Source organism: Natator depressus, chromosome 14, assembly GCF_965152275.1.
Source record: "Natator depressus isolate rNatDep1 chromosome 14, rNatDep2.hap1, whole genome shotgun sequence".
NCBI classification, from domain to species: Eukaryota; Metazoa; Chordata; order Testudines; family Cheloniidae; genus Natator; species Natator depressus.
The window spans coordinates 37,377,914-37,401,626 of NC_134247.1; the positions used below are offsets into that span (position 1 = coordinate 37,377,914).

The following is a 23,713-nucleotide window of genomic DNA, read 5'->3' on the forward strand; positions in this document are numbered from 1 at the left end:
GATTAACCTAAAGAATCTATACAGAAGCTTGTGGAACCCCATAAAATTGGGTCCCTAATCCATGAATTATTGGAACTCATTTACAAAATTTTTCTTAAACATTACATGAATATATTGTCTCATACTATAGAATTAGAATTTATCATCCCTATTCCGTGATGAGAGATCTTTGAGCTATAATGTATCTTAATTAAAAATATCTTTAGAGAGGTTTTTTCCTGAAAAAGCATTTTATCCAAAAGAATCCGATTTAAATAATAAAATCCGATTTTTTAATTTTATTTTTTTTTAATCATTGATTTTTATCCACCCTGGAAAGTAGACTTAGAAAGGGTAGAGGAGTTGACCAAAAAAAAAAAAAAAAAATCCCAACTCACGTCCCTTATGGTCTACTACAGAGGTAGTCAATTATTTTTTGTCAAGGTCCAAATTTCTTGGTCAAGGTATAGAAAAGGTCCGGACTCCAGAGAAAATAATTTTTAAAAATGATAATAATAATAATAATAATAATAATAATAATAATAATAATAATAATAATAATAAGTAAAGAAAAAGATTTCAGGGTCCATTCAAAAGTGTCTGGTGATCCAGATTTGACCTAGGCCTGGTTAGGGTTCTCTTTGCTGCTGCCTTGGTTCCATCCTCAATCAAGGAAAGAAAATTTTCAACACAATTCTCCTTTCATTCTTCACTGCGAATTAAAAGAAACGCAGCACTTTCCCCCCCAGTAGCTTATTATCTGGCCTTCTTTTTGCCCTGTCCCTTATAAACAGCACAAAAAAAGGGCATTTTTAAAAAAGCAAAGATTTTGAGATGGGGGAGAACTGGCTGATTCCGACTGCCCATCTCAATTCACTCGTGTGCATAACTGAATGAATCTCTTTGGATACACAGCAATACTGCAGCATAAATCTGATTCAATGGATATACTAGAAGTGATATTGTCTAAATAACAGAAACAGCAATATCCACAAGAGGTCACAGACTCGTCGGAGATTGGTTTGAGCTGACAAAGGGGCACGGCCCATTTTTCTGCTAGGAATTAAACTTCTTTGTTCCATTTTTTCTGCTTTGAGTCTTATTTCCTCACTTCTCAGGTAGTGTGGTGTCAGGTTTCCTTCCCCACTCTGAACTCTGGGGTACAGATGTGGGGACCCGTATGAAAGACCCCCTAAGCTTATTCTTACCAGCTTAGGTTAAAGCTTCCCCAAGGCACAAATTGCTTTCTTGCCTTGTGATCACTGCCATCACCAAATGATTTAACAAACAATCAGGGAAAGGACCACTTGGAGTCCTATTCCCCCAAAATATTCCCCCACGCCCTACACCCCCTTTCCTGGGGAAGGCTTGAGCATATATCCTCGCCAATTGGTTACAAAGGGACTACAGACCCAAACCCCTGGGTTCTTAAAAGAAGGATTTTATTGAAAGAAAAGGAAAAGGAATCATCTCTGTAAAATCAGGATGGTAAATACTTTACAGGGTAATCAGATTCAAAACACAGAGGATTCCCCTCTAGGCAAAACTTTAAAGATACAAAAAAACCAGGATGAACCGTCCTTTGCCTGACTGTTTGTTAAATCACTTGGTGGTGGCAGCAATCCCAAGGCAGGCAAGGAATCTGTGCCTTGGGGAAGTTTTAACCCAAGCTGATAGAAATAAGCTTAGCGAGTCTTTCATGCAGGTCCCCACGTCTGTACCCTAGAGTTCAGAGTGGGGAGGGAACCCTGATATGTGGCTAGCAAACGCTCAGGTGGGTGAGATAATATCTTTCACTGCGCCAGTTTCTGTTGGTGAGAAAAACAAGCTTTCCTGGGACCTGCATGGCTATAACTACATTGCAAACCCTCATAAGACATGAATGGGTTCTTCTTTCACACTAGAATGCATCACTTTTGGTGTTACACTGTGGAAGTATAACATTGTATAAGTATAACGTTGTATAAGGGGACATGCTGGATACATTGTATATGAGAGGGCATGCCAAATCATGTTACAAAGTATCTGAGGGAGCACACGTAGGGACAGTTAGCTTTTGAATGGAGAAGCAATTAAGATAGAGCCAGCACGTCTAAGAAGCAGGCATCAGAATGGAAGGTGTGAAGGGCAATTAGTTAAGTTAACTGGAAGCTGTTAAGGGAGATTGTTAAGGATGGCAGGTAATTGAAGATACGTGACTGGTCTCAGGGATCTCGAAGGGTGGTGACTAAAAATCTTTTTCTTCTTTTGTCTGTAACTTCTCTGTAACTTGTTCTCCAAAAAACTGTATAAATTAAGAGACACAAGCCCCACTCGGGGGGCTCACTTCTAAATGTATTAGCAGAGCAGCTTTGCTAATAAAACAGAGTGGTCTGATAAATTGTGAGTCTGAGTCAAACTTTGACAACGCCAAGAACTATTTATTAGCCCAGATAACCATTTCTTCTCTGCATTTTGAGATTATCTTTTGGGTGTAATGCCATCACTGATGAAAATTCCAAATGGCCAATTAGCAAGCACCAACATAAAGAACAGACAATTATTAATCTGCCCCACTCCTAGCCCTGCCCAGGATCTGTGCAATGGTTTAGAAAATATTTTCACATAGATATTTGCGTATAGGGAAGTTTTTAATTGTGGCAACTTCAATCTAGAAAGAGGGAGCAGTAAGCTCACTTGCTCAAACACAGGTTTCCCCATCTATGTGAAAGAAAGAATTAGAAAGAAATAAAGAAAGTGAATCCAACATCAATGATTCGGAACTTTCCTTTGAAATGCTAGGTGCAATGAATGTAAGTGACAGAAAGGAGGGCCTAGGAAAAGGCTGTAAAATGTCATGTTAAACATTAATTCATGAGCAAAGTTGTGTGGCAATTAAATTAAGACCCTAACATTTCATAAAAGGAAAGAATAATGAACAAAAAGTGTGGGAAATACAGGTGTATTTCAGAAAAGGGCTTGGAATGAAGGAAGACCAAAACTGATCAGTAGAGAGAAAAGGCACTGTTTCTGCCTAGTTTTAAGCCAGGGACATTTTGCGTGTGAAGCAAACATGATAACCACTCCACGACAGAAACCGATTGTGCCCAGCTTTGGATGTCCCCTTCTAAGGCTTTCTCAGCTGCCAGTGTATATCCGCTCACTCAGTTTCCCTTTGAAGAACAGGACAACAAAGAGCTTACTTTCCAAACTCAAACAGTCATCAGAAATGCTGCAAAGTCTCATCCAATTTGCCCTTCTCACAATGAGGCCAAAACGCAGGCAAATCTCAGAATCAAGAAAGCTCACATCCACTCCACTTTTCCATGGACATTTCCCTGTCAGTGCCTAGGGAGCAACCAACAAGACAAGAAACCAAAATGCAGTAAAATTGAGGGCAAGTTTCTCACCATAGGTTTCACTGACTGGGGGGGCAGGGTCATTTTGAAAAGTTTTGCCATTTAATACCAGAAGATGTGGTTATTTTCTCCTTCCCTGAACTGGAAAGCAAGGAGATAGGTGTGTGAACAAGCACTCCTAAGCAAAGGAAACAAGACACCCAACATGGGGCTCTAACCCACCACCATGAGATTAAAACCTGGGCTACACTACACAATTAAGCCAACCTACAGCACCTTAGGTTGTCCTAATTACCTCACTGTACACATTACAGCCTTGTCCCACCTATGTAAGTTCCCTACTACACGTACATAGTAACTCCACCTCCTCAAGTGGCGTAGGGCTATCTATCGATCTATCTGTCCCCCTAAACCCCATCTATCTATCTATCTATCTAAAGGCAACTTTTTGCTGTTGTTTCAGGTGGAGCACTCAGTGTGCTGAGTTCTTCTGAAAATCTGGCTCTAGAAAATTCTGGCCAATACGTCTGGAAGTTCCAAGAACCATAACATTATGAAGGAATTCAAGGTCCTTTATTATATTATTAATTATCATTCATTATTATTTGTATAGCAAAGATTAATCTTTCAGTATTTTAGATCCCACTCTACATTGATTCCTGTTGCTATGAGCAATATATCTATATCTATCTATATAAAGACAACCATTTTTTGCTGTTGTTTCTCTGGATTTCGACCCTTTCTTTGCCTTTGATGCTCAAATGTGGAAAATAATACTTACTTTAATGTCTGATTAGTTGGGATAAATTTAGACGCTAAGACTCAGTTCTGCAATAGTATTTAGGTGCCTAAATCCCATTGAAATACCCAGCATCTTTGAGGATCTGGTCTATGTTCTTTTTCAAACAGTAAGGAAATGAAAACTTTGAAGGGTTTCTGTCCAGTTTTAACCCAGGCACTGCTGTGTGATAAGTGAATATCATAACCGCTAGACTACGGAAACGGCTTTGATACTGCTCCTTAGCTACAGCAACTCCAGGCATGGGCCTCGCTGTCCAACCAAGCCGGAAAGAACAAGGATGCTAGATTTTGTATACAATAATCTTCTGTTTCCAGCTGCTTTTTTACTTCTATGTTTATCACACACCCAACAAACTTTCTTGTCTGTAGCCATCTGTCAGTCTCTTTATTCTCAAAAGACAAACTGATTCACTAAATAAATGTGTGACTAATTTGGTAAATTGCCTCTGCCACTGTACTGGGACAGGTTACCATTTCAGGCCTGACAGCAAATTATTTCCTTTTTTTTTTTTCCTCTCTAAAAAACAAAATTGTTTCAAAATGCCTATGTGAATCTAACTCCCATTAGTCACTCAGCTGCTCTCCTTTTCCTCCACAAAACTGGCTCTCCTCAAGCAATGCCAAGTCTCTGCTGGAGAAAGGGGTTAGAATTTACCTAACTGGGTGCCCTGAACGCCCAGCTTCTGAAGCTATTTAAATTCCCTCCAATTTCTCTTGCAACTACTGTACTAGAAATGCTAAGCCCTGGGTGTTGTAATGTTATATGAGAGATTGGACTGAGACCATTCCTTCAGCTAAAAGAAAAGGGTTGTGTCAGGAGTGGGATTTGAAGCCCGGCCTCCATCCAGAGATCAGAACACCCAAGTAAGGAGAAAATAAAGCTCTGTGTCTGGCTCCTTAGACCAGTGCTACTCAAAGTGGTGGTCCGCGAGCCAGCGGCTGCCGGTCTGCGCGCACATTGGAAAACAAAATTGCCGGTCCCCCGCATCAGATCGTTTGAGAAGCACACTGCCTTAGACCACTCAGACACCACCAAAAAAGTGCCTTTACCCCCTCCTTGTTTTCTTTAGTGTTATGAGCTGTTCTGGGAGGCCAAGATGCCATATTTTTTTCAAATTCCAGGGCCCTTCTACAGCATAGTTCATTTTTATACACAATCACCCTGAGCAAAATTTGCAGGTTTCCTGGAGTCCCTTTAGTGAGGTGTTGTAGTCTCGCTGCTGACTTATTATGTGAATAAAAGATGGACACCAGGACTGAGGCAGAATCCAGACATTCGGCTTTAGGAGAAAGTAATGGTGAACCTCACACTCCTGCACTGTGGCCCATGTAGTGAAGCACCCACAATCCGTACCAGCTTTTATTCAAAATAGCTCAGCATTCAGTGTGTTGAGACCATCTGAAAATCTGGCTCTAGAGGTGGGTGCCAGTGCCAAATCTTCTGAAAATTCTGGCCGATATGTCTGGAAGTTCCAAGCACCATCAGAACTTGGAGCATTTGCTAGAACCTGATGAGGAAACCTTCGTTCTACTGAACTCAGGAGAAATTTTCTCCTTTAGTTACAATCACAATGTTGCATCGTGATCACAGGTTTAGGTTTCAAGTTAATTTCTTTTTGGTTTATATGCAACGTGAAACAAACACACCTCTGTGAGCATTTGGACAGAGGGCTAGAAATAGATCTGCCCCTAACCCACAATTAAGAGGCTAATGATCCTTCTCTCCAGATGGTTAATTCCAAAGACTTGAATATAGACCTGGGTGAAAGGTTTTCTGGATGAATATTTTATTTACTGAAAGATTTTGGTTTGACCAAAAATAATTTTTTTTAGTTTCATTTCCACAAAAAAACTGAAAAAAATTCCTCTTGGGTCAACCTGAATTATTATGATGATTATTACTATTATTTTATTGGTTTGGCAAGGTAGCAAGCAAAACAACTGATTTGCACAGCTCTATTTTTATAAACTGTTCATAGTGGGAACATGCCTTATTTCTGTTCTGAGGCTCTAGAACAGTTCCCTTTGTTCAATAAATGTTGACGAAAAAGCTTGTTTCCCTGACCGGGAATCGAACCCGGGCCGCGGCGGTGAGAGCGCCGAATCCTAACCACTAGACCACCAGGGATGTGATGAGTTTTGTGCTTTATCACCGGCTCTAGGCTTTTTCAAGCAACTTTCTCTAAACATTCATCTTCAGTCAACCTGAAGTATTACTATTATTATCATTTTCCTTTGGCTAGCTAGCAAGCAACAAATTAAATCACTTCCACACCTCCATTTCTATAACAGGGGATTGAGCCTCCGATTTAAGGTGAACAGTGGCAACATGCCCACAGTTTGCACAGAGCTTTGCTTTTCACACACTCGCCAAACACCTTCCCAGCATCCTGAAAGCTAAGCGGGAGGCTGAAGGAGCCACGTACCTGCTCAAGGTGCTTCTGATGTTCCAGAAGGGAGACAGACAGGAAAAAACATCAATCCACAGTGACACGAATGAGAATGAATACCCAATCGTCTTTCGACGTAACTACTTAGTCAATTGTCAACCTTCCTATCATTATCCCTATCAAATGATGATGATGTACACTTGACTTTATATCCCAGTGTGCCATGGACCTCTACAGGTTGCATTAGCCAATCCAACCATTTGGCACTCAGAGATGGGTAACTCTGTATTGTGCCTGATTCTTGTGCAGCTATTCAAGGCTGGTAGATGCAGATACTTTCACCTCTTCTTAACCAACACTAATCCCTCCCCCTTCCCAACATACACACAGGCAACCACAACATTGCTCCTTTTCTCCCCACATGTTGGGGTATGAGGTTTGATCTGGTGAGGAACTGGCTTTAATAATACACATAGACACAGAATATGTCTGATTCCATGCTTTAGGGGCAACAGTTGCACAAACGCACAGAGTCTGATTCCAGCCTGAAAGTACAGTGTATATACACACACACACACACACAGAGTCCTCTACAGTACAAAATTATTTCAAAATTATTCTATTCAAATTTTTTGAAGCGATTTTATACATTCGGTCTTGTGTGTCCCCACTAAAGCACATGAATTTGGCGGAGTGCATCCACAGTACTGAGGCTAGCATTGAATGTCGGAGTGGTGCACTGTGGGTAGCTATCCCACAGTTCCCGCAGTCCCTGCTGCCCACTGGAATTCTGGGTTAAGCTCCCAGTGCCTGATGGGCCAGAAACATTCTCATGGGTGTTTCTGGGTGTGTGTCATCAGTCGCTCCTCCCTCTGTGAAAGCTACGGCAGACAATCGTTTCGCGCCTTTTTGGTGTGCAGACACCATACTGCTTTCAGCAGATGGTGCAGTATGGTGCACTGCTTCTCTCCTGGTACAATGAATCCACCTCGCATTACCTCTCATCTTTCTATGTAATCTCTCTAACTATCTACTCTTTCTCTTTCTCATCGACCGCTTCCGCTGCCAACTCTGCTCAGCCATCGTGAACCGAGCAGCACAGTTTCCGCCGCCAACTCTGCTCTCCCGCTCTTGCCGTGCTACCGAGCTTCTCCATGTTGTCTGTCCTGGGCTCCCGCCTCTGTGAAAGCTACAGAAGACAACCATTTCACGCCTTTCTTCGGCTATCGTGAACCGAACCAGTGGCTGCGAAACTTTTGTATGCGTAGGGCCACTTTCATGGAACTTTGTGGCTTGCTGTCCCTGGCCCTGAAGTGCAAAGACACCAAAATGAGAGCAGCCCTCACAGTTGAGAAGCACGTGGCCATAGCCCTGTGGAAGCTTGCAATGCCCAACAGCTACCGGTCAGTCGGGAATCAGTTTGGAGTGGGCAAATTTACTGTGGGGGCTGCTGTGCTGCAAGTAGCCAACACAATCATTGACCAGCTGCTATCAAGGGTAGTGACTTTGGGAAATCTGCAGACCATTGTGGATGGCTTTAATGCACTGGGGCGAGAGACGGAACGCATATACCTATCTTGGCCCTGAAACACCGGGGAGGCCAGTACATAAACTGCAAGGGGTACTTTTCCATGGTGCTGCAAACACTGGTGGATCACAAGGGAGGTTTCACTGACATCAACGTGGGATGGCCGGGAAAGGTGCATGACACTCGCATCTTCAGGAACTCTGGTCTGTTTGAACAGCTGCAGGAAGGGATTTACTTCCCAGACAAGAAAATTACTGTTGGGGATGTTGAAATGCCTATAGTTATTCTCGGGGACCCAGCCTACCCCTTAATGTCATGGCTCATGAAGCCGTACACAGGCCCCCTGCACAGTAGTAAGGAGCATTCAACTATAGGCTGAGCAAGTGCAGAATGGTGGTAGAATGTGCATTTGGACATTTGAAAGTGCGCTGGCGCAGTTTACTGACTCGTTAGATCTCAGCACAACCAATATTCCAATTGTAATAGCTGCTTGTTGTGTGCGCCGCAATATCTGTGAGAGTAAGAAGGAGACGTTTATGGCGGGGTGGGAGGTTGAGACAACTCGCCTGGCAGCCAATTTCTCACAGCCAGACAACAGGGCGATTAGAAGAGTGCAGCAGGGTGCGCTGCATATCAGAGAAGCTTTGAAAGCCAGTTTCATGACTGGCCAGGGTACGGTGTGACAGTTGTGTTTGTTTCTCTTGAAGTTACCTGCCCCCTATAACAATTAATTTTAAACAATTGTTTAAAAACTGTTCTTTATTATTTGTTGCACAACACACTGAGAGAAATCAAAAGGTAGACCGGGGGGCTTGGGGCGAATTGGGTTACGGGGGTGGAGGAAGAGGGAAGGACAAGTCCAGAAACCAAATCAAACTTTCGGATATGCCAGCTTTCTGCTGCTTGAGCAATCCTCTGGAGTTGAGTATGTGGGTGCCTGTAGCCGCTCCCCCGCCCCCGCGTTCTTGGGCGTCTGGGTGCAGAGGCTATGGAACTTGGGGAGGAGGCAGGGCGGTTATACAGGGGCTGCAGCGACAGTCTGTGGTCTTGCTGCCTTTCCCGCATTACATCCACCATACAGCGGAGCATGTCAGTTTGCTCCCCCATGAGTTTGCCCATAGCATCCTGACTGCTCTCATCACACGCATCCCTCCTCTCTTCATGTTCATGTAACGCTTTACGGGACTCCGCAATTGTTTGCCTCCACGCATTCAGCTGGGCCCTATCAGTGCAGGAGGACTGCATGAGCTCGGTGAACATGTCGTCCCTGGTTCATTCTTTCCGCCTTCTAATCTGGACCAGCCTCTGGGACACAGTAGATAAGGGCCGCATTGAAACATTTTCACCTGCGGGAGGAGAAAAAGGGAGGGTAGTATTTTAAAAGATACAAAGGGGACGCTCTTTCTCAGTGAAACAGGCAAGTCATAGTACACAGCACATGTTCTTTCTGTACAAGGTCGCATTTCGCCTCTTATACTGAAGTGCCTGCCATTTTGGTGTGAGTAAGCCATCACACACGACCAGGCAATGGAATTCAGCTGCAGGCAGCCATGGTAAGCCCTAGGGGCATGCGGCGTTCTGCTTCTTCCACATTCATTTCAATGCTTTCAGACTGCCGGGCCCCCTTTCGCATAGCAAGCAATGCCTGGTGGGTTTGCCATATAAAAGGAGGACCTGCAGGCTCTCTGGGATGATTGATTCATACAACACCCCCCCACACTCTCCCCGCGGCTCAGATGAGGCTCTGAGCAGGGATGAGCCATTTAAACTACACTCAAACAGCCCAGCGCAGCTGGGTTCCCCCCACCCTTCCACCATGTGGCTCTGATCAGGCTCTCACTCACCAGAAGTGCCTTCTCCAGGGTCATGGTCCGGGAGCCCGCCTTGGGAGTGGGGGGATGCTGTTGGCTCCAGTATTAAGACTAGTTCCTGGCTAGGGGCAAAAACGGATTCCCCACTTGCCGCCTGTGTTCTGTCCTCCTCCTCCTCTTCGTCCTCCAAAAACTCATCCTCCTTGTTCTGTGCAACTCCCCTCTTGCAGGTGTCCATGGACAATGGTGGGGTAGTGGTGGCGTCACCCCTCATAATAGCATGCAGCTCACTGTAGAAGCGGCATGTATGGGGCTGTGACCCAGAGCGCCCATTCGCCTCCCTGGCTTTTTGGTATGCTTGCCTGAGCTCCTTGATTTTTGTATAACACTGCTCTGTGTCCCTGGAGTAGCCTCTTTTGTCATGGCCCTGGAGACTTTAGCGTACATATTTGCGTTTCTTTTTTTGGAACGTAGTTGTGCCATAACAGATTCGTCTCCCCAACATGCGACGAGATCCAGCACCTCCCATTCGGACCATGCTGGAGCTCGTCTGCGAATCCGGGACTGTGTGGTTTCTTGTGATGGTGGATTCTGCATGGTCGCCTGTGATGGTGGACTGTGCTGATGGTCACCTGTGCTGATGCTGACCAAACAGGAAATGAAATTCAAAAGTTCCCGGGGCTTTTACTGCCTACCTGGCTAATGCATCGGAGTTGAGAGTGTTGTCCAGAGCGGTCACAAGGGAGCATTCTGGGATAGCTCCCGGAGGCCAATAACATCAAATGGCATCCACAGTACCTGTAACCCAGAACTGCGATCTCAATTTTAGCGCTACTCCACTTGCCGAGGTGGAGTACAGAAATCGGATTAAAGAGCTCTTTAAATTGAAAAAACTGGTTTGGTCGTGTGGACGGAATCAGTTTTATTTCGAATTAACCCGGCTACTTCCGAAATAACGGCGTGTCGTAGACCAGGCGTCAAACTTGAGACAGGCAACCAGACACCTCAAGTGAGGCAGCAGTGTGCATGCCTAGAGGCAGAAACATAAGCACTTAGGGGAATTTTGCAGCAAAACTTTAGGCATCGAGTGAATTAAGGCACTTACAGGTTAGGCAACAGCTAAGTGGGGGCTTTGACGACCTCAGTGGTGCCTAAATTTTGAACTTAGGTGTCTAAAGTAGTAGTGTTGTGTTAATTAAGATGGACTATGTGGGCCCAAAAAGTCAAAGGGGTTATCATAACCCAGTCACCGTCCAACATCAAACAATGTTAAACAAGGTTCAGGGTTTGATACACACAGGCCTCAGCCTGCTTAATCCCATGGCAAACACCCCATTAAAATCCTTTTAACCTTTTATTAAAGATAAAGAAAAGAAGAAAGCACAGTTAAAGGCCACCCCTGCATTAGGCTATTGAGAAATGCTAGTTTCAGAAAGAGTTTGGCCACATTTTCACTTTCCTTACATTCTCCTTCTCCAGTTCTTCCAGCCGGGCCAGCAGGACTCGCTCTTGTTCCTCCGGAAATTGCCACAGTTTCTCAAACTCAGACACAATCTTCTGCCTCCCAGCCCATCTTTCTATGTAAGGAACAGACAAAATCCAGGAGGGAACGGGCAGCTGTCAGGGATAGACAGAGTCAGGGGACGTTTCACAGAGCCCAGTTTAGCAGGGTGAATTTCATTGAAACTCTCTAAGAATTCAGTGATGGATGCCATTCTTGTGAATGCTCATTCTCCAAAAGTCTTGCCTGGGACCAGATTTCTCCCCCCAAAATTCAGCTGGAGGCTTTCATTAGTCGGTGGTGCTATAATTCTGGGCTGTATAATACACAGAGGGAAAACAGCACTGCTAGCACTGGTTCGGCTCCATGAGTAGCAGCATCATTGGAAGCCCAAGTGTAGACAAGAAACAGCAGACTTTTTTGTTGTGGCTGGTCTACACTTAAAAGGTTTGCCTATGTCAGTTAGGAATTTGGAGAGAAAAAAAATCAGTCCTAACTAACATGGCCATGTCAGCAAAAGCCCTACTGTAGATGCAGTTATACCAGCAAAAAGGGCCTTTTTAAGGTCTCATGACCACCACGAAATTGTTTCTGCTTTTGGGGAAGTCCTTTCTATACTGCTACCCCTTTTGACCCAAGCATTTAGCCAATGTTTGGGGTGTTATGGGTTGCTGCCAGTCGGAGGAGAAATTGACAATGGAGTCAGTTCTTTGTGTTTTCAATCATGCACCCTGTTTATTTACAAAGCATGGACAAAGTCCTGTTTCCCTGAACGGACCAGGAATCAAACAACAGGAGATTTTCTTATCTCACAATTCCATACCTCTTTCTAGCCAGCACTCTGCTCAAAATCTCTCTCTCTGTTTTTTTCCTAAGGGACACAACACTACGTGTGTATCTTTGGCTGCGTCAGGGGCTCCTTTGCTGCTTTCGTTGAGTGTTTCTGTGGTGTTTCTGCTGCATCTCTCTCTCACACACACATTCATCCAACTATAACCAGCTCTCCTGCATTTGTGTTCCATCCCCCAGTGAAACCCGTCCACCCACATCATTCAGATCCCTATCTATAGCCTGTGCTTTGGGTGGAGGCTCCTATTGTTTCAGCTCTCTTATTCCATGAAGGAGCTTTGTGTTCTTGACATCTCTCCTGCACGAAGGATGGCCTATTATACCCACCAGCTTCAATGGGGTTTCACCCAAACTCCAACTTAACCATAGACGCCAACTCCATGGGTGCTCCACGGCTGGAGCAGCCACTAGAAAAAAATAGTGGGTGCTCAGCACCCACTCGCAGCCCTGTCAATCAGCTCCTCTCCCTCCCCCTCAGCGCCTCCCTTCCATCATTGATCAGCTGTTAAGAGGGGGGCAGGAGACGCTGGGGGGAAGGGGGAGGAGCGGGGCCAGGAAGAGGCGGAGCGAGGGCAGGGCAGGGGTGGGAAGAGGCAGGGTGGGGCCTTGGGGGAAGGTGTGGAGTGGGGGCGGGTCCTGGGGCGGAGCAGGGGTCAAGCACCCCCCGGGGAAATGGGAAAGTCAGCGCCTGTGAACATAACTATAAACGTAAGAGATGTGCATCATTAGACATCAGCATAGTGTGTATGTGTGAGACTCTGATGCCAACGTGCAAGCACAATCTCATATACCCAAGTTAGCTGTAGACACGCCACAATCCCATATATACAGGTTAAATACCTGTATGCATCCAGTAGGTGAATTACATTTTCCCCACCTTGTATATGGGAATTTTTCTAACTCCTGTCATTTTCTTTCACTCCCATGTTTGCAAGTTTCGGACATTTTTCCTGTTCCAATAACATCCATCTCGCTGCGACGAGGTGGAGAATATACACTTTCAAACCATGTGTTGGATCATTTCACTGTCTCATCTCTGTAGTGTGTTGGTAGCTCACATTCATGAACTAATTTACCCTCACAGGCCCTCTGCAAGTTCAGGAAGGTGTGCAACCCCGACACTCCTGATGGAGAATCTGTGGCCCCGAGTGGTCTAATGACTCGCTTCAAATTACACAGGAATCCTGAGGCAACGCCAAGAAAGGAGCCTGCATCTCCTGAGTCCAAAGCTAACACCTGAACTATGAGGCCATTCTTCCTTCTTTTGTTTGAGCTAGAATAGCAGTACATTGAAATCCAAGGGATTCCCCCGCCCCGCCAGACAATCTCCAATCTGCTGCTTGCTCATCCTGGAGGTTCTTGATTGCCACTGGGACACAAGCTTTCACCTGTTTGGATGTCTGTGTTTTGCATTCAATGCAAAAGATCTGGGGGGGGGGGGGGGAGGGCGCGAGGGGGGGTGTTAGAGCTCTGCCTTAATGTATCAGACACAACCAGCTCCTGTCCCCCAGTGAAGAGATAGTGCTGTGTTTGTGCAAGGGCTCAGTATCAGTTTCTGCTAACAAGCGTGATGTATGCACGGCCTTGTCTACACACAGCTTTTCACTGGCTTAACTAAAGGGGTGTTGCTTGAAATGGATTCATTCACACTGATGCAAGCCTCCATGTAGTTCTCAGGCAGTGCTTTACAACCAAGGATCTCAATTCACTTTCCAAAGGAGGCCAGTATCAGCCCCATTTCTGAGATGGGGAAAGAGAGGTATAGAGCCGTGCTCAAACTCCCCCAACAGGCCAACAGCTATGCTGGAAATGGAACCCAGGTCTCCTGAATCCAGTGCTGTACCCCCTAGGCCACACTGCCTCCCATATGAATGGCTCATTGCAATTTCACTTATTCCATTTTTTTTTTCCTTTTTAAACCCACCAGGAGAGACAAAAGGGCAGTTGGGGACTTTACAATTCACTTTAATACAATTATTCCATGGATCATAAGAATGTAGAATCCATTTGATTTTTTAAAAAATGCACTTGTAAAACCCCATTAAAAGCTGGAGATTATTAATTGTCTCCCTTTCAGGTTCATTTCTGCAGTATCCACCTCCTCCCCGTTCCCCTCTACCCCAGTTACCCTTCTCCAGTGCCCCGTTTCTGGCTCTGGTTACCCCACCCCAGTCTATGTCCCTGCAAACTGCTGTAATCCTGCAGCATCAGTGTTGGGACAAACAGACAGGTCGATGCCTTTTCCCCCTTCTCTTGGGTTTGACATGCACAAATACACTTTGGCCTCCAGGACAAAATGTGCCGTGTGAGGCTAACCATGTGTATTTCTAAGGCTCTATATTATACCCTGTGATGCAGGGACACAATCTGAACTGGGATCCTCTCCCCAAACACAGTAAAGGGAGGATTTTTTCTCCAGGGACAGAGGCCGGTGGGAAAGTGAAGATCGGGGCCTCGTTATCGGCATCAAAAAATGCCACCCGCCCCTCTTCACAGTCCAGATAAATCCCGATCGTCCTGGGCCGTTCAGCAAGGGAGAGGGGGATCTTGGGGGAGGTGAGAGCCAGGTACTGAGTCCCACATTGACCCACAGCCCAGATGCCCTCCTCCGGGTTAACATTGACCCGTCCCTTCCTCCTCACAGACTCTCTGGCCACCCCTACAGCCCAGGCTCCCCCGTCCTCCACCTCCACCTCCCAGTAATGCCTCCCCGAGGAGAAGCCCTCCAGGCCCAGCACACAGCGAGAAGAATCAAATCTCTTGGGATTGTCGGGCATGTGCTGGCGCGTGTCTTCCCATCTCACGCTTTTCCCATCCTCAGACAGGACAAGGCGGGGGTGAGCCGTGTCTGGATCCAGAGTCACATCCGCTGGGGGGGGGGACCAAGAGAGAATCAGAGCGTTAGGGGCAGAGCTCAGCCCTGGGGGCGGCTGGGACCATTTCTCACACACCCCAGCAGCCCCGTCCTGGCTGGGACCCTCCCTGATTTCCTGCCTCTCCGTCCCGGATCTCAGCAAGCTGCCTCTGCTGGGGCTGAGCAGGGATTTCACCGCGATTCCCTTCTCCCAGGCACTAGAGGTGCTGTTACAGCTGTAGTTTTTCTCCAGATTCTGCCTTTCTGTTTCCCACCCTGCTGCCCCACTCCTAGCCACAGCGCTGGGGAGAGTGGAGGCAGAACCGGCCTTAGAGGTGGGTGGGCTCGGCCGCCGCCCAAGGCGTGGTATTCAAGGGGACGCTGCGCTGGTACCTCCTACCCACTGACCTGCTGACAGCCAGTGCTTAATTTGTGCCGGGGCTGAGCCCCGGCACCTCTTTCAATACAAATTAAGCACTGAGGGGAGGCAGCGGGGCCTGGATGATGGGGACCAGTGGGGATCAGGGGTGATAGGGTGGTGGGGCGCCTGTGGGGGCCAGGGGCACCAAAATACAAGTTCGCCCAGGCATGGGTGGCGAATATCAAAGGCCAGGGGAGACTAAGCCTCCCCTAACCCAGGCTGTGGCCGCACCCATGCTCCATCCCAAGGCCCTACCCACGTTCCCCTGAAGCCGGCAGGGACTCAGCTCGGACTGGCGGCCAGGGGCTGGGCCGGCTGAGGCAGCTTGGGCCGGTGCAGCTGGGGTGCTCGGGGCTTCAGCAGTGCAGGGAGGGCTTGGGGCTCCAGCAGTGCAGAACCCCAAAGGGTGGGGTTCACCTGCCACCCATGCGCCCAGGCACCATTTTCTCTAAGGCCGGCCGTGAGTGGAGGGACACCAGCATCAGCAGCGTGGGTGGGTCCCTCAGCCAAGAGGGAAAAGCAGAGAAGAGGTAGAAGGAGAGAAGAGGATAGCCCGGGGGGTGCAGGGTGAAAGGAGGGATCAGGGGTGGTAGGTGAGGGCATTGGGGAGGATAGAACTGCCCACGGGAAAAAGAAACCTAGGTAAGACTTGCGAATTATTTGTAAAGAAACATTTTCAAAATTAAGTGTGTGAGAGAGAAAACACCTCCCACTTTCCAATGAGCTCTCATCCTACGGGCTAGTCCAAAGGAATCTCCTCTAGTCCAGCATTTCCCATATTGGGGTGTCCGACCCAAAAGGGGATCGCAAGACTATTGTATGGGGGGGTCGCGAGAGCAGTGGCTGAGGCTCCCAGCTCTGAAGGCAGCATTGTCCCCAGCAGCACCGCAGAAGTAAGGAAGGCGTGGTATGGAGGGGGTCCTCACTTTTTGAGGGGGGTCGTCACAGCCTGAAATATTTTCAAAGGGGGTCCTAGCCAGAATAGGTTGAGAACCTCTGCTCTAGGCCCTTACAGAGTTCAGTAATGATAAGATCATTGTTTACTCTTATTGTCTGGACTTTACATGAGCAGCTAATTGGCCCATCTCCTCCCACTGTCATATGTCAAGTTCCCCTCTTCTCAGATCCCTTCTCCGTACCTTGGAATTTCCTCAGAGTCTCCTTTAGCGCAATAGTTTTATGAGAGATGCTGCTGGGGGTTTTCTCCGGCTCAGGAGAAACCTCTTCCGGTTGCAGGACCTTCCCCAGCTCACACCTGGATAGAAACAGACTCTTCTAATTCATTATTTAGTTTATTCCTTATTCTCCATTGTTTGTTTGCTGTTTTTAAAAAATCATCTTTCCCCATGACTTTCATGCTAAGGAACCCTGCTGTCCTGATCGGACTGGGGTAAAACCCTGACCCCAGTGAAGTCCATGGCAAAATTTCTTTTGACTTCAGTGGGGCCAGGATTTCACCCCTGGACTGCCTTTGTATACCCCAGCCTCAGGGTATGTCTTCTCTACCAACATTAAAGCACTGCCGTGGCAGCCCTTTAACCTGGCTGTGTACTCATGGTTCCAGCTCCAGCTCTCTGCCAGCACTGTAGGAAAACCACCACCTCCCTCCCCCTGAGGGGAGTAGCTACCAGCGCTGGGAGTGCTGGGATAAAATCTATCTGAACCCACGGCCAATTCGATCCTTGGCTTTCCTGCTGCGATTAACCAATAATGGGCAAAAAATATGACGTCTGTGCCATACATCTTTGTGGCCATTTGAGCACTTGGAAGCGGACTGAGAGAACACCACAGCTCCAGCTTGTCTCATGCATCACCCAAAAGTTATCAGATCGCCAAGAATTTTGCTCTCAGCCAATAGAGATATAAACATAGATAAGTGGAGATCATCAATTTTTTTAAAATGATCTTCTTGCTCTATGTTCACATCAATCTTGTTTCACTACGAAAGCCGCTATATGTTTGGAAATTCACTCTGCCTTCCCTCTAGGAGGAGGAAAGCACCCAGGTCTCCTCGTTCGGGGGGACCTGCAAGGTAAGGCTTTCTGGAGCATAGGACAGCTACGCTTGTCCTAGTCAAAGGGCAAGGAAGGAGGGATCCTTTCCCAGTGAGATGTATGGCAGGACAGGCACTGGCTTCCTCTTTTCAGCAGGGGTCTCAACCCAAGCTCTGCCCCAGGCCCCGCCCCACTCCATCCCTTCCCACAAGACCCCACCCTGCCCTGCCTCTTACCACCCTGTTCTGCCCCCTCTCTGGAGCACGCCCCATCCTCGCTCTGCCATCTCCTCCCTAGTGCCTCCTGCACGTCGCTGAACAGCTGATCCGCAGCGGGCGGGAGGCGCTGGGAGGGAGGGGGAGGAGCTGATTGGCAGGGCCACTGGTAGGTGCTGAGTACCCACTATTTTTTTCCGTGGGTGCTCCAGCCACGGAATCAGCACCTATGGCATGGAGTGTCTGTTACATTTTTGTCCATTGCCTAGCATAATGGAGCCCTATGGGTCTGTGGTTTGGGGCCCCTAAACACGACCACAATACAAACCAATCATAAGAACAGCATGGAAACTTGTGAGTGGGAGTGAGAAGGCGCCACGTACCTGCTCAAGGTGCTTCGGACATCCTAGAAGGGGAAGGGAGAGAAGGAACCTGAGTGAAATCAACGAGATGCAACACAGACCAATCTCGGTAGCCGTTTAGATGATTTCAGGGTATAACCTTAGGGCTTTTCTTTGTACCTAACTGCTTAGTCCATTGTGCCCCTGCCTTTGAGTGGGCTAGAAGAGACGTAAGTTGAAATCCACTCTTTAGGCCAGTGGTTAGGGTGTGTACCTCTAAGGTGGGGAACCCCATAACATCTCTTCTTCTCATCAGGCAGGGATTGAACCAGGATTTCCTACGTCCCAACTGAGGACCCTAATTACTGAGCTAAAGGTTACAAGGGCGAGTCGGCTCTGCCACCAGAGTGGCTTTGTTTGGCACTAGTTACCCACCTGACTCATTCTCACAAGAATGATTTAGGCACCAGAAGCCACCAGGCTCCAAGTAAGGGGTTCCCATTTGCGGATCACAAGCAAGAGCCAGGCGCCTCCCCTGCAGCCCGGATTTGGGCACCTTTCTTTGTAAGAGTGCCAGGGCTCGGGACACACTCCTCTCCTTGGCATCTCCCATCGGCCAGCTTTGGCAGCTCCTTGCCTGGCATTCTGGTTTATGTGGCTCCTGTTCTTCGGTGCCTAGATCTGCCTGTGCATTGTGTAGGGAGCCTGGGGGCCTAACGTTGTGGATCCCACTGTTGTCCTAGTGATGTTCTAGGGACCTGAAAGTTAGGCCTTGCAATCCCAAGACCCTTTGGAATCCAGGCTTCTTTGCCTCAGTCCCCCGCATCTGTAAAATGCAGGTAATAATCCTTCCCTAAAAAGAGGATCAATGCATTAATTTTGGGGAGGCATGTAGATCCGATGATCATGGGGGTCATTTGAGTACCTACATAGATTATATTTGATTTAAAATACCCAGGTTCTCCGAACAATGAAACCAATAATAATACTAATGGTTAGAAACAGAAAAAAAATATATTTGAGCTGCATAACCTGTGAGTTCTATTCTGGCATTTGACTCCTGGACTCCAAGGCTCTTGCGTATCAAGGATCCAGTATCTCACCTGCAAGAATTCACTTGCTGGCTGCTGGCACTTCCCCTCTAGCTCACTGATCATGTCATTTAGACAGGAAAGCTCCTCCAAGAGTTTGGCAATGTTCTCATCCCTTCTCTTCTCAATCTCCTTGTCCAGCTCTTCCAGCCGGGCCAGCAGGAATCGCTCTTGTTCCTCCAGGAACTGCCGCAGCTGCTCAAATTCAGACAGAATCTTCAGCCTCTCGGTTTCTACCTGCTCCTGTAATGAGGAAGGGAAAGGGCAGGGCCCACAGAGTGAGTCACCTGGGGCCAGATCTTCAGCTGGTTTAACTCCATGAGTGTCAAGGCAGCTCTGCCAATTCATGCCAGCTCCAGATGAGACCTTGGGTGCTCAATGGGGGTGGGGACTGGAGGGGGTATTTTACTGCAACCTTAAATAGCGCTTGAGGGAAACTTTCCCATAAAAACATAAGAATGGCCAGATTGGGTCAGACCAAAGGTCCATCTAGCCCAGTATCCTGTCTTCTGACAGTGGCCAGTGCCAGGTGCCCCAGAGGAAATGAACAGAACAGGGGATCATCAGGTGATCCATCCCCTGTCACCCATTCCCAGCTTCTGGCAAACAGAGGTGAGGGGCACCATCCCTGCCCATCCTGGCTAAGAGCCATTGATGGACCTGTCCTCCAGGAACTTTTCTAGTTCCCAGTATTGTTCAGGGGAAGATTTTCCTACAGTTCCCTGCTGGCTGTAATCTGACTGGTGTGTCTATGTGTCTGACACGAGAGAGTCTGTGACCTTCCAGGTAGGTCCCTAAAGGAGAAGTTAAGACAGTTAAGTTAAGACCCTGAGGTTATGTCCACACAGCAAAGAAAAACCTGCAGCTGACCTGTGCCAGCTGACTCGGGCTTGTGGGGCTCGGGCTGCAGCATAGGCACCAAATCCGTGGGTGCTCAATACCCACCAGCAGCCCCGTCGATCAGCTCCTCCTCCTCTCACCCAGCACCTCTCATGCACCAGTGATCAGTGGCATGCAGGACACGCTGGGGCGGGGTGGGGGAGGCGGAACGAGGGTGGGGTGCACTCGGGGGAGGGGGTGGAACAGGGCAGGGCCTTGGTGGAAGGGATGAAGTGAGGGCGGGGCATTGGGCATAGCGGAGATCAAGCACCCCCAGGGAAACCAGAAAGTCAGCACCACTGGGCTGCGGGGCTGTTTCATTGCTCTGTAGGCTTCTGGGCTCCGGCTGGAGCCCGAGCTCTGGGACCCTTCACTTCTCAGGGTCCCAGATCCCTCCACTTCTCAGGGTCCTAGACTTCCACAGCCTGAGCCCTGCGAACCTGAGTCAGCTGGCACAGGCCAGCCACGGGTGTCTAGTTGCTGTGTAGACATACTCTGGATGACATTGGGAGTGAGAGAGGCTGGGGCAAGCAAACAAACGAAAAAGAATGAAACAAAAGAGAACTCAACAGACAGCTTAACCCTCTAATACATTAACTCTGGAAATCCTGATAGTCGCTCCCAGAGATGCCCAAACACATAGACATCTGGGGTGCAAATAACCCAGAAATTCCCGGCCCATCCAAACACAGACACACAGGCCCAGACTGAGCCTGGACTCAGCAGGGATGAGGGGAGAACAGGCTCTTTCTGGATCTCCTGGGGAAGGCCACACAAGCTGCCTTGTGCCCCTGGAGCAGATGTGATGCTCCTGGCTGCTCAGGAGAGGGAAAGGAGGCGGCCAGGCCATGACCTCATGCCTGGTGCTAGCCAGCCCAGGATCACGCACTGCATCTCTCCCCCTTCACATATCAGAGTCCAGGGGTATTTTCATCAGCCCAAGTGCAGGACACAGAGCGTCTGCCACAATCCAGCCGGCACAGACCGGACATCCCCAAAGGGGAACATAGAAACACAGGATCTCACTCAGTGATACATGGTCAAAGTATGAGACACAGCCTCTCCCATCCCCCACACTACCAGAGTGATTCGCACCCTGGGAGGGACACGCACCTCCATGTCCTTGCTGGATAATAACAACCTGATACCTACCAGATGCTCCCAGATTCTTGCCTCTTTGGTCAGTTTCAATCCCATCAGCTTTTCTCTCTCTTCCTTCAGAGTCTGTAATTGGATCTGGAGTTTTTCCTGGCAAGGAAATAATGTTGGGTGTTCAACGTTTTTTCCCTTCTTTGGATAGCGGCGTAGGGAGAATCCAGTCCCTACAAACTATAACCCGGCTGCACGGATATGACTGTATTTGTTTAAACGCTTTGCACCTGATTTAACTCAAAAGGAGAAAATGATTCCACAGCCATGCATAGTTGGCCACCAGGTTTGTCTCCTCCAATTCATTGGATTGTTTTACCGGTTACTGATGTTACAATCTTGGACCTCTGTATAGTCCTTAGCCCCCTGGCCTCTGAGACATCCGCATGTTTGGGAACCAAGAGCTGAGTGATTCCCGTGTCAGGAATAAAAGGAGTGACACAGACAAAGGAAAAGAATGGCCATTGTTCAGCAAAACACTGAAACACATGCTTTCATTAGATCAGTGGTCTCCAACCTTTTTACGCACAAGATCGATTTTTGAATTTAAGATCAACCCAGGATCTACCCAGCCCCTTCCCCGAGGCCCCACGCTGCTCACTCCATTCCCCCTCCCTCCGTCGCTCTCCCCCCCCCGCCCTCTCTCACTTTCACCGGGCTGGGGCAGAGGGTTGGAGTGTGGGAGGGGGTGCAGGTGCTGGGCTGGGGCTGAGGGGTTTGGAGTGTGGGAGGAGGCTCCAAGTTGAGCCTAGATTAGGGGGTTGGGGTGCAGGATGGGGTGAGAGGTGAGGGCTCTGGGAGGGAGTTTGGGTGCAGAAGGGGGCTCTGGGCTGGGCCAAAGTGTTGAGGTGTGGGAGGGGTGCAAGCTCTGGGAGGGAGTTTGGGTGCAGGGTGCGGGCTCAGGGCTGGGGCAGGGGGTTGGGGTGTGGGAGGGAGTGCAGGGTCTGGGAGCGTGTTTGAGTGCAGGAGGGGGCTCTGGGCTGGGGTAGGGGGGTGGGGTGCAGGAAGGGGTCCACGGTGGCTCCCAGTCAGCAGTGCACCGGGTCTAAGGGAGGCTCCCTGCCTGCCCTGGCCCCATACTGCTCTGGGAAGCAGCTGGCATGTCTCTGTGGCCAGTGGCGGGGGGGGGGGGTAGAGGGGCAGGCGACTTCTTGCGCTGCCGATGGCCCCCCACCCCTCCGTGCCAACTCCGCAGCTTCCATTGGCCAGGAACTGCGGCCAATGGGAGCTGCAGGGGCAGCCGTTGCAGGCGCGGGCAGCACACAGAGGCCCGCTGCCCCCGCCCCCCAGGGGCCGCAGAGACATGCCAGCCACTTCTGGGAGCGGCATGAGGCCAGGGCAGGCAGAGAGCCTGCTTAGACCTGCTGCGCTGATGGACTTTTAGCAGCCAGAGATCGCGGTCGACTGGCAGAGGCTCCAGGATCGACCAGTAGATTGCGATCTACCAGTTGGTGACCACTGCGTTAGATCCATTGTCTTCAGTCAGATAACTCACGCTCTTAAAGTTAAGCTCATGTCTAAGCGTTTTGCTGAATCGGGCCCTGTATTAGCTCCGTCCGTTTTATTCAGCTCCTGAACAATGTCACTTTCAACAGAACTATTAGGTAGCAAATGTTCAGCATCACTTTGATCCAGCTCCCAGACGTTATTCGGCAAGAGATTGAGAGCAGATATCATTAACATAAGTGTGTCATTTCCTGTCTTCTTAATGCTATGTTTGTGTGTATATATATATATGTACAGGAAATGAGGCATTCAGACGAAACTGGCGAGAAACCTAAATATATGCAAGTCTAGAAATTCACAGTGGAAGATCCCATTCTATGTGATGCTTTACTTATTTAAACTCCTGCCTGTTACAATATGCTAGGCTTCCCTACCTTGTACTCCTGGGCAGCCTCCTCTATGGGAACCACGGTGTGAGATCTGTGAGCCTGGGACTCTCGGCAGATCACACAGATGGGGGCTTGATCCTCCTCGCAGAACAGTTTCAGGGTCTCCTGGTGTTTCTCACACACTCGCTCCCCTCCTGAGCCTTTGGCTGCCTGTAAACTCAGCCGCTTGGCTATTTCGATAATTTTCGCCAGCTCCCTGTTGGGTCTGAAGTTTCTCTGCTGCGCCGTTTCTCTGCACTGAGGGCAGGAGAAGTTGGTATCCGACTCCTCCCAGTAGTCGGTGATGCAGGCCCGGCAGAAGTTGTGCCCACAGTGGATAGACACCGGGTCTTTGAAATACTCCAGACAGATGGAACAAGAAGCTTCATCCTGGAGACTCTGTACAGGGCTCTCTGCAGCCATGGCTCCCAGCGGGGGAAAGTGACAGGTTTCATTTCACTTTCCTGCCTTTAGACTGCAGCCACAATTGGGTGTTTCTTCACTTAGGGTCTTTCTCATTGGCTGAGCTGGGGGGAAGCCTGTTTGATTTTCAGCCCCTGGAGACTGTGCAGAGAAATGCAAAGCTCTCTGTGAAGGGACCGATATTAAATTCCCCCAGGCAAAGAGCAGTGCTGAACTGGGGGGAAGGTGATAAATCTCTGTTTCTTTTGGAGGAAAAACCCTGAGAGAACACTGTA

At 48.5% G+C, this 23,713-nt stretch overlaps 1 protein-coding gene and 1 non-coding gene across 2 annotated transcripts; both read right to left on the reverse strand.

Moving 5' to 3' along the window:
* Positions 1–6,174: 6,174 nt before the first annotated feature.
* TRNAE-CUC (transfer RNA glutamic acid (anticodon CUC)) lies at positions 6,175–6,246 on the reverse strand. Its single transcript has one exon. It is a non-coding gene; the product is annotated as a tRNA-Glu (tRNA).
* An 8,123-nt stretch (positions 6,247–14,369) lies between these two features.
* Positions 14,370–23,502, reverse strand: LOC141998012 (E3 ubiquitin-protein ligase TRIM39-like). The gene is made up of 6 exons (XM_074970627.1): positions 23,022–23,502; positions 21,145–21,240; positions 19,126–19,356; positions 18,065–18,087; positions 16,612–16,727; positions 14,370–15,066 (listed from the first exon to the last, which is right to left on the reverse strand). The coding sequence occupies exons 1-6, from the start codon at positions 23,436–23,438 to the stop codon at positions 14,525–14,527; spliced, it is 1,425 nt and encodes a 474-aa protein (XP_074826728.1). The 5' UTR covers positions 23,439–23,502; the 3' UTR covers positions 14,370–14,524.
* Positions 23,503–23,713: the final 211 nt, after the last annotated feature.